Source organism: Nerophis ophidion, unplaced genomic scaffold (genome assembly GCF_033978795.1).
Source record: "Nerophis ophidion isolate RoL-2023_Sa unplaced genomic scaffold, RoL_Noph_v1.0 HiC_scaffold_77, whole genome shotgun sequence".
NCBI lineage: Eukaryota > Metazoa > Chordata > Actinopteri > Syngnathiformes > Syngnathidae > Nerophis > Nerophis ophidion.
This window is the reverse complement of record NW_026906999.1, coordinates 305,532-320,327: the sequence shown is the minus strand read 5'-3', so window position 1 is coordinate 320,327 and position 14,796 is coordinate 305,532. Positions and strand designations below refer to the sequence as shown.

The window sequence follows — 14,796 nt, the reverse complement described above, 5'->3', positions numbered from 1 at the left end:
GAGCAGTTAAATGAACACTTAGCGTCTAACAATCTATGTGAAACCTTTCAATCCGGTTTCAGGGCAAATCACTCCACGGAGACAGCCCTCGCAAAAATGACTAATGATCTATTGCTAACGATGGATTCTGATGCGTCATCTATGTTTCTGCTCCTCGATCTTAGCGCTGCTTTCGATACCGTCGATCATAATATTTTATTAGAACGTATCAAAACACGAATTGGTATGTCAGACTTAGCCCTGTCTTGGTTTAACTCTTATCTTACTGATAGGATGCAGTGTGTCTCCCATAACAATGTGACCTCGGACTACGTTAAGGTAACGTGTGGAGTTCCCCAGGGTTCGGTCCTTGGCCCTGCACTCTTCAGCATCTACATGCTGCCGCTAGGTGACATCATACGCAAATACGGTATTTGGAGGAATTTAAAAGATGGCGGCGACCGGACGGGCTGCGCTCTCGAGGAGCTCCTGCTAAAGATGGAACATTTGGCAGAAATACCGGACAATTCCACAAACTTTATGGCTGGCTCACATGCTGCCGCTAGGTGACATTATACGCAAATACGGTGTTAGCTTTCACTGTTATGCTGATGACACCCAACTCTACATGCCCCTAAAGCTGACCAACACGCCGGATTGTAGTCAGCTGGAGGCGTGTCTTAATGAAATTAAACAATGGATGTCCGCTAACTTTTTGCAACTTAATGCCAAAAAAACGGAAATGCTGATTATCGGTCCTGCTAGACACCGAACTCTATTTAATAATACAACTCTAACATTTGACAACCAAACAATTAAACAAGGCGACACGGTAAAGAATCTGGGTATTATCTTCGACCCAACTCTCTCCTTTGAGGCACACATTAAAAGCGTTACTAAAACGGCCTTCTTTCATCTCCGTAATATCGCTAAAATTCGCTCCATTCTGTCCACTAAAGACGCTGAGATCATTATCCATGCGTTTGTTACGTCTCGCCTCGACTACTGTAACGTATTATTTTCGGGTCTCCCCATGTCTAGCATTAAAAGATTACAGTTGGTACAAAATGCGGCTGCTAGACTTTTGACAAGAACAAGAAAGTTTGATCACATTACGCCTGTACTGTATATACCTTTATATACATATATACATACATATATACCTATACTGGCTCACCTGCACTGGCTTCCTGTGCACTTAAGATGTGACTTTAAGGTTTTACTACTTACGTATAAAATACTACACGGTCTATCTCCATCCTATCTTGCCGATTGTATTGTACCATATGTCCCGGCAAGAAATCTGCGTTCAAAGGACTCCGGCTTATTAGTGATTCCCAAAGCCCAAAAAAGTCTGCGGGCTATAGAGCGTTTTATTTTCGGGCTCCAGTACTCTGGAATGCCCTCCCGGTAAAAGTTTGAGATGCCACCTCAGTAGAAACATTTAAGTCTCACCTTAAAACTCATTTGTATACTCTAGCCTTTAAATAGACTCACTTTTTAGACCAGTTGATCTGCCGTTTCTTTTCTTTTTCTCCTATGTCCCACTCTCCCTTGTGGAGGGGGTCCGGTCCGATCCGGTGGCCATGTACTGCTTGCCTGTGTATCGGCTGGGGACATCTCTGCGCTGCTGATCCGCCTCCGCTTGGGATGGTTTCCTGCTGGCTCCGCTGTGAACGGGACTCTCGCTGCTGTGTTGGATCCGCTTTGGACTGGACTCTCGCGACTGTGTTGGATCCATTACGGATTGAACTTTCACAGTATCATGTTAGACCCGCTCGACATCCATTGCTTTCCTCCTCTCCAAGGTTCTCATAGTCATCATTGTCACCGACGTCCCACTGGGTGTGAGTTTTCCTTGCCCTTATGTGGGCCTACCGAGGATGTCGTAGTGGTTTGTGCAGCCCTTTGAGACACTAGTGATTTAGGGCTATATAAGTAAACATTGATTGATTGATTGATATGTATATCATATAAAGGTGCTAATCTATGGGATGATTAATAATTAGAAATAAAATATGTCACACTTCAATATTTCAAACAACTATAAAAACACTATTATGAATAAGTCTAATATTGTATGATGAATATATATACACTTACATTTCTTTAATGTATGTAAAATATGTTTTGTACTGATTACTCTCACCTTTTCAGTCAAATTGTTCCGTTAAATTTTTAATAAAAGTACACAATGTTGCATATTAATGCATGTACTCGAGTAAGAAAGAACACTAATATAAAATATCTAATCTATAAATTTAGAAGCATATTAAACAGATTGTTAGACAAACAACAATGTCACACATGTTATATGGGCTGATGTTGTTAGAAAGTCAAAATGAAAGTCTGGACAGTTTATTTCAAATCCTGCAGTTTCATTTGCTGCTGCTGTTCTCACCAGCACACTTGTGTTTCTTACACTGGTACTTAGAAGACAATCTTTCACCACACACACTGCAACTCAACACTTTCTCTCCTGGGTGTCTTCTCATGTGTGCTACAAGGCTTGATCGGTCACAAAAGCTTCTGTTGCAGATTGAACAGGAAAAAGGTTTTTCACCAGTGTGTGTTCTCATGTGTCTTTTCAAACTCAGACTTTGTGTAAAACCTTTACCACAGGTTGAACAAGAAAAAGGTTTTTCACCAGTGTGTGTTCTCATGTGTCTTACAAGGGTTGATTGTCGACTAAAGCTTCTGTTGCAGATTGAACAGGAATGTGATTTTTCACCAGTGTGTGTTTTCATGTGTACTTTCACATCTGTACTATGTGTAAAACCTTTACCACAGATTGAACAGGAAAAAGGTTTTTCACCACTGTGTGTTCTCCTGTGCACTTTCATATATCCCTTCCTTGCAAAAGATAAGCGACAGATTGAACAAATAAAAGGTTTTTCACCAGTGTGTGTTCTCATATGTTCTTTCAAATATCGACTTTCTGCAAAACCTTTACTACAGATTGAACAGATAAAAGGTTTTTCTCCAGTGTGTGTTCTCATGTGTACTTTCAAATCCTGACTTTGTGTAAAACCTTTACCACAGGTAGAAGAGGAAAAAGGTTTTTCACCAGTGTGTGTTCTCTTGTGTACTTTCAAACTCTGACTTTGTGTAAAACCTTTACCACAGGTTGAACAGGAAAAAGGTTTTTCACCAGTGTGTCTTCTCATGTGTACTTTCAAATTCTGACTAAGTCCAAAACCTTTACCACATACTGAGCAAGAAAAAGGTGTTTCTCCAGTGTGTGTTCTCATGTGTGCTTTCAGAAGACTTGGGTATTTAAAAGTTTTGTGACAGAGAGAAGATGTGAAGTGAGTGTTGTCAGTGTGACATGTCTTATCATCTTTAGAGTCTTCATCATCAGTGTCAGGAGAGTGTGACGTTGTGTCCTCACTATCTGATAGTGGAGCTAAGAGCTTGTCTGCTTGTGATCCTCCACAGTGGTCTCCATCAGCTTCTGTTGTCATGTGTTGTGTTGAGCTGCTGCTTGGAGGCTCCCCCCCTCCCCTCTCCTCACTTTCACCTTTCACCTCATCATCTTCACTCTTCACAGGGACACCAGTCACTGGGAACTCCTCCAACCATTTAGGCTGACTGATGCCCTCTTCCTCCTCTTCCTCTTTAATGTGCGGCGGCTCTTGGTCCTCTTCTTCCTCTTTAAAGTGAGGGTTCAGTGGGTTCTCTTGCTCCTTAAAGTGAGGGGTCAGTGGATCATCCTCTTCCTTTTTGATGTGTAAGATCAGTGGGTCCTCCGCTTGCCCTTTAATGTGAAGGGTCAGTTTAACATTATGGGTCTGTGGCGTCTCATCTTCCTCTTTAATGTGGGGGGGATGTGGCTCCTCTCCTCCCTCTTTGATGTGTTGGGAATGTGGTACCTCTTCTTCCTTGTGTATGTGGGGGTACTGTGGTTCCACCTCCCGCTCATGAGGTAGATGTTCTTCATTGAGGTCTGCGGGACAGGAGAAAACAAACATTCTTCAGAAAAGTCCAGCTTTGCTCAGTCACATGAGACATTGTCCTGCACCAACATATGATCTCACAATCTCATCAGTTTCCCCTCACAGCAGTCAGGGTACTTCCAGCTGACACATGAAGAAGACCTTCAGGGGAATGCCTTCCCAGGCCAACATCCAATCCACCTTATTTATATAAAAACATCCTAAAAGTCATTCCTGCAATCCTTAATGGTAGACGCCATACGTGAAAGTGTGCTGTTCTCCCTCTGAATAAGTCATACACACACAGGAAATAATGTACCACATGCCAGCCTCCACACAGTAGTACTAGTGATGAGCTCCCCCTGCTGGTGGACAATAATTACAGTGATTTTCACATTCATCTTTAGAGACATGTCCGTTATAAAAGAAGCATGAGCACAGTCAACATGTTGGCCAAAAAAGATGACATCTGTGTTGCTTTCATTTAGATCAGGGGTGCCCACACTTTTTCTGCAGGCGAGCTACTTTTCAACTGACCAACTCGAGGGGATCTACCTCATTTATATATATCATTTATATTTATTTATTTATGAAAGAGACATTTTTGTAAACAAGTTAAATGTGTTTAATGATAATACAAGCATGTGTAACACATATAGATGTCTTTCTTTCACAAAGACAAGAATATAAGTTGGTGTATTACCTGATTCTGATGACTTGCATTGATTGGAATCAGACAGTAATGATGATAACGCCCACATTTTCAAATGGAGGAGAAAAAAAGTTATCCTTTCTGTACAATACCACATGAAAGTAGTTGGTTTTTGGCATCTAATTCATCCAGCTTCCATACACTTTACAAGAAAAACATTGGCGGCAAATTCCGTAGCTTGCTTGATTGACATTCACGGCACCCGAGGGTCTTGTGAGATGACGCTGGCTGCTGCCAGTTCATTATTATGAAAAAATGACGGAGAGGTAGGCGAGAAACACTTTTTATTTCAACAGACTTTCGCGCCGTCCCTTCCGTCAAAACTCTAAAGGCCGACTGCACATTTCCTATCTTCACAATAAAAGCCCTGCTTCATGCTGCCTGCGCTAACAAAATAAGAGTCTCGGAAAGCTGGCGTGCACAAGTGATGTGCACGCCAGCTTTCTGAGGGATCGCTTGTGCACGCCAGTTTTCCGAAGCTCTGTATTTAGTTAGCGCAGGCAGCATGAAGCAGGGCTTTTATTGTGAAGATAGGAAATGTGCAGTCGGCCTTTAGAGTTTTGACGGAAGGTACGGCGCGAGAGTCTGTTGAAATAAAAAGTGTTTCTCGCCTTCCTCTCGGTCATATTTTCATAATAATGATCTTGCAGCAGCCAGCGTCATCTCACAAGACCCTCCGGTACCGTGAATGTCATTTAAGTGACGTCTTGGTGAAGATTGATGATCACTCATTTTTAGGTTTATCTTTTTTAAAAGCCTGGCTGGAGATCGACTGACACACCCCCCGCGGTCGACTGGTAGCTCGTGATCGACGTAATGGCCACCCCTGATTTAGATAGTGTCACCACAGTTAAACTGGGATGAAGTAATCAGATTACTGACTACACCTTCATGAAAACATGCCAATTGATTTTAAATAGGATATATTATCAAGCAATGATTTATTCTTGTTTCAAGCTAGTTTAGTGGCTAGCTTAGCAATTAGCCTGCCCTTCCTTTGTGTGTAACATGTTTAGCCTTTTTCTACTGTCCTTCAGTGATAATAATACATGTAAGAAATGTATTTGCTGCAATGGAGGATGGTGGAACGTGTGATGTAAGAAGATAAAGTTAGCTGTCATGACAACTAATTCCTCTGGTCGGCCAACTGAACATCAAAAATACAAATCAGTTGTTAAAAATGTGGATGTTTGGGGTCTTTGTGAGTGGAAACTATTGTATTATGTCCCATACTAAATCCGAGTTTTAAGGTTTGATAAACATAATGGCCTAGTAGTACGACGTTTACTTTCTACACAGTTTGGGGATTATAAGTATGGAAGTAAAAATGCATCTGTTGTTTTGTGTCAGTTTTGTTCAAGTAAACTCCTATTTGTTAAACCTTTGTACAATTTTAAAACGATCGCAATGCTAATTTTTGTTAGCCTGTCAATGTGGTCGTCCATTGTATGTTAGCATTTAGCCAGCGCCGCAAAAGCCACCTTTTATCCTGTATGGTTGTATTGTGATGTGTCTTCTTCCATCCATCCATCCATTTTCTACCTCAAGTTGAAAAACTTGTTTAAAAAACACCCGAATGGTGTTACCATTTAGTGGTCAATTCCACGGAATATGTACTGTACTGTGCAATTTACTAATAAAAGTCTCAATCAATCAATCAAACAGGGGGGCGGAAGGCGGTGTACACCCTGGAAAATTCCATAAAACCTTTAAACTATTTTTAAAATGTTATCTAAGTAAAAATGTATCCTCCAGTTTGTGGCTATTATAAGGCATATTTCCTGAGGATATGCATTTTTACAGCATGTTTTAAAGAGATAGCATTCTGGGTATATTATATTGATCAACTAATTCTCGTTTAGGGGGCTTAGTGAGCGGAATAGACTGCATTGTTAGAATTAGGATAGTTAAGGTTTTGCTAACATTTGTTTAGGAATTAGAATACATAAAAAAATAAAAACATGTTATTGTCTTACATTAGGGGTGTGAAAGGTAGGCAAAGTTAAAACAAAAATCAGATCCCTTTGAGATGTTTTCTACATCCTGTGAACGGGCTGATGCTGTGGTGAAAGTGAGAAAAAAAATACATGTCAGGAAAATGCAAATTTCAGCAAAAAATGTCTGGGAAACTTTTTAAAACTTGGTTAAAGATTGTTGGCGGTAAACCTAGAGAGGCATGTTTGTGTTATAAGATGATGTTAGAATTAGCTTTATTATTTAGGTTTAGGGGGCCCCGTCATGGGGGCCGCCCCCGGCCCAGCTCTGACTTGTTCCACCACTCTTCATTCTGATTATATTATATATTCCAAATGTCACGTTCTTGTTATTAATCAAATATAAAGTTAGTAAAGATGTGAGAGTAATAAGTAAACAAACCTGTTCTGTGTAACACAATTTGAGGTTTCTTGAAAACAGCGTCCAGTAGTTGATAGTTGTCCTCCTTTGTTCTAGAAAGTTCCGCCTCGTATTCTGCTATCGTTCTTTCCAACACTACAAATATTTCTTCAACGGCAGCAGTTAGTCGCTGATCCACCAACGCTCTCAACATGTGTAATGTAGACATTTTCACACAATCACAACACTTTACTCTCACACTTGATCTCTACTTAGCGATGTGTTGATAACTTCTGTGTCTTCTGTTAGCAGCTAACAAGCTAAGCTAACTAGCGAGCTAAGCTAACTAACAAGCAAAGTTAGCACGAGAAGCGGCACAGTGTTTCTAGCGCATCGAGACGAATATATTCTTGAATAAAGAATCAAAGATGTATTTTATATGACGTAAATATTTCAAACGGGAGAACAAATAATAAGACTGACTTATTAGCGTCCTGCTCACGTCTTTCTGCGTCGATGTGCTTTCACGACAGTTAGCACACTTGACGTTACAAGGCAGTACTGCTCTGCTTCTTCTTCTTTTCTGCTTTAATAGCGCCACCTTCTGATATGGAGTGTGGACCGAGATGGAACCCAACTCTATATTATTTTATTGAAATACTTGTACCTCTTCTATATTTTCTCCATAGAGTTTTATTTGGAGCTTGTTTTGTACTTTCCTCTTTGTAAAATGTATGACTTTTGTCTTTCCAACAGAGAATCTTAAACCCCGAGCTGTTCCCCAGTCTTGAACATTATTTACCGCTTTTTGAATCTTCTTTTCTATATGATGTGTATTTCTACCTCTCTTCTACATCACTCCATCATCACAAACAATGCCACCTCCACTAACCCTTCCACTTCACTAAAAACTTCATTTATCATGATGGAAAATAGTACTGGACTTATTATACTCCCTTGTGGGGTCCCATTTTCCACTTTGTATTCTCTGCTATATTCATTCTCTATTTTTACTAATAATGTTCTACTTGTTAAAAAGTCTTTTATCCATCTGTACATTCTCCCTCTAATCCCAATCTTATTTAGTTTCATCTCAGCAACCCCTGTTTCCACAACATATCATACGCTTTCTCTATGTCAAAAAATACCGCAATTATACTTTCTTTATTTATTTGTCCTTTTCTAATTTCCTCTTCCAGCTGCACTGCTGGGTCATTTGTGCTTCTTGCTTTGCCAAAACCACTTTGGTAGTTTGTTATTATTTCTTTTGACTCTAAATAATATACAAGCATTAATCATTTTTTTTCCATTACTTTGCCCAAATTTGAGGTCAATGCTATCGGCCTATAATTTCCTGCCTCTTCCGGATCTTTCCCTGGCTTGCATATTGGAATTATTACAGCTGTTTTCCACTCAGCTGCTCATTTTCCTTCTTCATATATCCTATTATATCATTTCAAGACCACTTCTTTGCCGATGCTACCTACATTTTTGATCATTTGATAACTCACCAGGTCTTTCCCTGGCGTCGTATTTTTAACTTTTTTTAAAATTGGAACCATTTCATCCAAAGAAAATGTCATATCCATAGTGTTGGTAAAACTATTATCGTTGTCTTCCTTCATTTCCTCAATATTTAAACTAATTGTTTCTTCTCTCTTTTGTTTTTCTACATTTCTCAAATGATCATTACTGTGCACTTTAACAAAGGTTTTTGCTAAAAGTTCTGCTTTTTCTTTATTTCCTCCCACACTCCGTGTTCCATCTTTCATCACATGATTTTTATGTTCTTTTCTGATCCCTGACATTCTCTTGATCATTCCCCACACTTGGCTTAAAGGAGTAGTTCTATTTAGTGTTTCACAAAAAGTTCTCCAATGGTGTTTTCTTGTTTTTTTAATAACATACCTTACTCTAGCTTGATGCCTTTTATATTGGATCATGTCTTGGAAATGATGTGTTCTTCTCAATATTCTAAATGCTCTATTCCGTTCTTGTATTGCATCTGTGCACTCTTGTGTCCACCACGGCACTATCTTCCTTCTTCTCCCTATACTATTCCTTGGTATGCTCTGTTCGGCTGCTTCTATTATGCACCCCGTAATATCTGTATTTAATTGTTCAATATCTTGATTTATATCTACTTCCTTTAAAGTTATGTCGGTAATTTCCCTAAATTTCCCCCAGTCACCATGATTATACTTCCATCTTCCTTCTATCCTAGTGCTTTCTGTCCTATGATTTCTGTTTATGTGAATGAAGATTGGATAGTGATCACTTCCCATTGTGCTGTATTTATTTACTTCCCACTCCACCTTTCCTGCTAACCCTTGTGACACTAGTGTTAAATCTATTGCTGTTTCTTTACCCGTGACGACATCTAACCTTGTTCCCACCCATCATTCACACACACCACTTCTTTTTCCTCCAAAAGTGCTTCCAATGTTTCCCCATTCCAGTCATCCCTTTCACCCCACATTGTGCTATGTGCATTAAAGTCACCACACCAAATAATATTGCCACTCCAGTGCTCCATTATTGTTGCTAGTTGGTGAATTTCTAATTTCTTGCATGGATTATAGAAGTTTAGTACTTTGTATCTTTCTTTATTATTCCATACTTCTACTCCTACTATCTCTAGTTCTTGTTTCACTTTTAATATTGAATAATGCATATCTTCCTTAATAAATATGGCACATCCTCCTCCTTGCCCATCATTCCTATCTTTACGTATCGTTATATATCCTTTTATTATAAAGTTTAATTTTGTCTTCAGCCATGTTTCTTGAATACATATTATTTGTGGTTTACTTTTCATATTATTAATATATCCCTTTAATTCCTGTCCGTTTGCTATCAAACTCCTGGCATTCCACTGAACAATTAACATGGCGTTGGATTGTGGTCACATGACTCGGTCTCGTCTCCTCTCTGTAGCTCACCTTGCACCTGTTCCCAGGATAGTTCTTTTACATTTAAAAACTTTGCTGCTGCTTTGACAATTATTTTGATTTTCTCAGTCTTGTTTCTAGCCTGTTCTGTACAGTTTATTACGTAAGCCAGGAATACAACTAGTTTGTCCATGGAGATTCCTGTATTTGCTGCCTCTTGTTTTTTATTTCTTGAAATATTCTCACTTCTGTCCTGTTCTGCACTTTTTTGATTTCTTATTTTAACTGCCTCTGCGTATGTAATATTTCTTTCAACTCTGATTTGCTGCACTTCTGTTGCCTGTTTCCTTATGATGCAGCCCCCATAAGCTGCTGTGTGATTCCCGCATCAATTACAGCACTTGACCTGTTCATGACTTCCACATTGTCCATATTCCTGCTCTCCTCCACACCTTCCACATCTCATCTTAGCATGACACACACTACTATGTGCCCAGAGCGTTGGCACTTGAAACAAGGTACTAGGAGTGGCACGTAAGCTCTAAAGTAGAAGCTTAAATACCCATTCATGATTCTTTCTGGGAGGACTTCCTCTGCAAACTGCACTGGCACAGATATTGCATTTTTAAAGCATTTTCTAAGCATTTTTTCAGGCCCGGACTGAAATTGGGGATATCCAAGTTTTATAAGGGACACCAAAAATGTTCCAACCACCCGCGAGATGTCCCTTATTTCAAAGTCTGGGTGCTGGCAACCCAAGTGGTTTGAAAAAGGCATTTGGTCGCTGATGCACTTATTGAGTGATAAAAGTATTATAATATTTCAAGATTTCAGTAAGTATGACCTGTAAATAGACAAAAATATTTAAAAACAAATATAAAGGTTCAAAATATTCTAAATACAGCATGTAATGTTTTTCAGAGCTCTTTTTTAAATTTTCCGGGCTTTTGGTGGATGGACACAATATTACAGATTTGAAACTCTGAAATTAGACAATTATTTAATATTTCTTATTTGCTGTATTTTCTCTAGAACTAAAAAACAAACAAAAATACAAATAACTGTACAGTTTTCATTCTTCCAAAGGCAAAGGAGTTCATAAAAAAAAAAAAAAAAAACGGAATTCACCACTTAAAATAATTTTTAAGAGGTTTTGCCATTGAAGACAACATTCGTTCTTTCTGTGATAGCAAAACAAAATGAAGTGTTTATTATAAGAATGTATGCAAAGGAAATCTCAGCTGGATGATGTACAATATTGGCTTTTGCCTGACACTCAAAACTTGTTTACTGAAATTAATAATGTTTTCGGGATGTTAAAAAAGAAAAAAAATGTACAAAATGTTTAAGAGACAATAATGGAATGTTTGATTTTATCCACAAATGTAAGTAAAAACAAAACCATCCTTCCACAAACAATTCAGTCATTTTCTCTCACTTTTATATTACATAGAGGTCTGGGGACATACATTTAAAACAATCACAACACAATCATCATATTACAAAAGAGAGTAATAAAGATAATTAATAAAATTGACTATAGAGACCCAACAAATGATTCATAAAATCACACATTTTAAAATTGTATAAAAGACAACTGTTCAAATGATGTATAAAGTAAATAATAATATGCTTCCTGAAGTGGTCCAGAAGATGTTTCAGATGTGAACCAGTACATATGTATATCATATAAAGGTGATAATCTATGGGATTATTAACAATTACAAATAAAAATATGTCAAACTTCAATATTTCAAACACCTATAAAAAACACTATTATGAATAAGTCTAATGTTGTATGATGAATATATATACACTTACATTTTTTTTAATGTATGTAAAATATGTCTTGTACTGTTTACTCTCACCTTTTCAGTCAAATTTTCTGTTCAATTTTTAATGAAAGTACACAATGTTGCATATTAATGCAGGTACTCGACTAAAAAAAACACTAATACAAAATATCTAATCTATAAATGTAGAAGCATATTAAAATATTGTTACACAAACAACAATGTTACACATACAGTCACACATTTTAAAAGGGAATAATTTTGTATAAATTGTTTGTACATTAAATGGAATTTGAATGTATCACATGTTTTGTACTGTTTTGGATTTACTGACCATTTTAGTAAAATTGCTCCTCTTGCAAAAATGTATGTCAATATAAAACTAAACAATGTTGCACAATAATGCATACAATGGGCTGAAAAAATGGTGTGTAAATATAGAAGCATGTTAACAACATTGTGTTAGACAAACAACAATGTCACACATGTTATATGTGCTGATGTTGTTAGAAAGTCAAAATGAAAGATTTGACAGTTTATTTCAAATCCTGCAGTTTCATTTGCTGCTGCTGTTCTCACCAGCACACTTGTGTTTCTTACACTGGTACTTAGAAGACAATCTTTCACCACACACACTGCAACTCAGCACTTTCTCTCATGGGTGTCTTCTCATGTGTGCTACAAGGGTCGATCGCTCACTAAAGCTTCTGTTGCAGATTGAACAGGAATGCGATTTTTTCCCAGTGTGTGTTCTCATGTGTGTTTTTAAAAGGGTCTTTAGAGTAAAATCTTTACCGCAGATTGAACCCGGAAAAGGTTTTTCACCAGTGTGTGTTCTCAAGTGTGCTTTTAAGGTTTGATTTGTTACAAAACTTTTACCACATTCTGAGCAGGAAAAAGTTTTTTCTCTAGTGTGTATTCTCATGTGTACTTTTAACCTTTGATTTATTACAAAACTTTTGCCACATTCTGAGCAGGAAAAAGGTTTTTCACCAGTATGTATTCTCATGTGTGTTTTCAAATTGTGCCAATGCGTAAAATCTTTACTGCAGATTGAACATGAAAAAGGTTTTTCTCCAGTGTGTGTTCTCATGTGTCTTTTCAAATTTTGTCTTTTAGTAAAATCTTTACTACAGATAAAACATGAAAAGGTTTTTCTCCAGTGTGTGTTCTCATGTGTCTTTTCAATTTACGAGGATATTTAAAAGTTTTGTGAGAGTGAGAACATGTGAAGTGAGTGTTGTCAGTGTGACATGTCTTATCATCTTTAGAGTCTTCATCATCAGTGTCAGGAGAGTGTGACGTTGTGTCCTCACTATCTGATAGTGGAGCTAAGAGCTTGTCTGCTTGTGATCCTCCACAGTGGTCTCCATCAGCTTCTGTTGTCATGTGTTGTGTTGAGCTGCTGCTTGGAGGCTCCCCCCCTCCCCTCTCCTCACTTTCACCTTTCACCTCACCTCCTTCACTCTTCACAGGGACACCAGTCACTGGCATCTTGGTGACATCAACCTCCTCCAGTCCTTCAAGATGCTCTCTCTGCTGACTGATGCTGTGCTCTTCCTCTTCCTCTTGAATGTGAGGGGTCAGTGGATCCACATATTCCTCTTTAAATCGGGGTGTCAGTGGGTCCTCCTCTTCCTTTTTAAAATGGGGCATCAGTAGGTATTTCTCTTCCATCTTAATGTGGGAGGGCTGTGGCTCCTCCGTCCGCATCCTGAAGCTGCACTTCTGTTGCTCAGGGTGAAGATGTTCTTCACAGACGTCTGCAAGACAAACACACACCATGTCTGCTCAGTCACACAATGCATTCAGTACTTTTACATGCACTTAGGAAAAACAAGTTATCGTATGAACTCTCTTGAAATCTCAGTGACGCACAAACACGCTGCTCTTTACAACATTATTTACAGGAATAGAAAAACAAACCAGGACGACAGGACTTTCTACTATGGATAGACGATATGGTTTAAAATGTATTTTGCGATACATTATTTCATATAGAATTACTAATAAAACCATTTTAAAACAGGCTACATGTCAGGTTCAAACACTGATGACATCAATTAAACAAGACAAGATGCAAAGAATCAAACAGAGACATAATTCAATTTGGATTCAATTGAGGAGAAACGTGTCGACCTCTAACCTCTTACAGTGTCACCCACGCTCTGGCGAAAGATTGTACTCCCCCTTCTTTATTTTACTTTCTTCGACCACATGACCACAGCTACTTCGAGAGGGAAGTGTGTCGTAAACAGCGTTGCCTTTGGTTACGGAACAGTTCAAAAGAAAAGGTCGTAAATGAGTTCAAAAAGAGGTTCGTAAAACAGTTCAAAAAGAGGTTCGTAAAACAGTTGAAAAAGGAGGTTCAAAAAGAGGTCCCCTGGAGGGGACACTGGTTCTGCTTCCTCTTTGCTTTTGTAGTACTTGGGTCAGACAATATCTTTATGTTTGATTATAATACATGAAAGAAAACAGGAACACCTTCATCTTGCTTTCCCCAACACAGTGGAGTTTTACGAGCCTTACTCTTGGTAGGTTTCAAAGACAGCTTTTGCTTCTCACCAGTCACTCAATGCAACACAAAGTTTTTGTGATAACTTAGAAACAATTATTCTGACACTACACAGGCTCCTAATTTAGTTGCTGAAATATGCAGTCAAATATTACATAATTTCCAGTATTATTTTGTCAAATAAATAAACCAGATATTAATAGTAAATGAACAAGTACATTAATAATAATTGTTTTGACAAAATAATACAATTAGAAAAGACACAATATGTTACTGCATATGTCAACTGCCAAATTAGGAGCTTTTGTAACCCGCTTTGAATTTTTTCTATCATCAATCATATATCAAATGATGTATCGTGACATATATTGTTATTAAGATATAGATTTGAGGTCATAGCACTCATACCAAACTTTGGTTTGCCGAGTCATTTTGTTTGGCCCACCAAATATATTTATTTTTTTATAATCTTCAGATGTGTGTGTATTAAGGGTTTAACGGTACGTGTATTTGTATTGAACCGTTTCGGTACGGGGGTTCTGGTTCGGAGGTGTATTGAACAAGTTTCCACACGGACATATTAAGTAGCGCACCACATGTTGTGTCAACAATGCACACTGAGGCACAACACACAGCA

The 14,796-nt window shown here is 38.2% G+C and overlaps 2 protein-coding genes across 2 annotated transcripts in view; one reads left to right on the top strand and one right to left on the bottom strand.

The window, feature by feature from the left end:
- Window positions 1-14,796, top strand: part of LOC133547176 (zinc finger protein 25-like) — a 53,807-nt gene that overhangs the window by 19,568 nt on the left and 19,443 nt on the right. The gene's annotated exons all lie outside the window — the stretch shown is intronic.
- LOC133547177 (zinc finger protein 239-like) overlaps window positions 2,256-14,796 on the bottom strand; it is a 44,622-nt gene continuing 32,081 nt past the window's right edge. The window contains exon 2 of the mRNA XM_061892998.1: window positions 2,256-3,925. Coding sequence (XP_061748982.1) covers window positions 2,358-3,443 — 1,086 coding nt within the window. The 5' untranslated portion in view covers window positions 3,444-3,925 and the 3' untranslated portion in view covers window positions 2,256-2,357. The remainder of the gene's footprint in view (window positions 3,926-14,796) is intronic.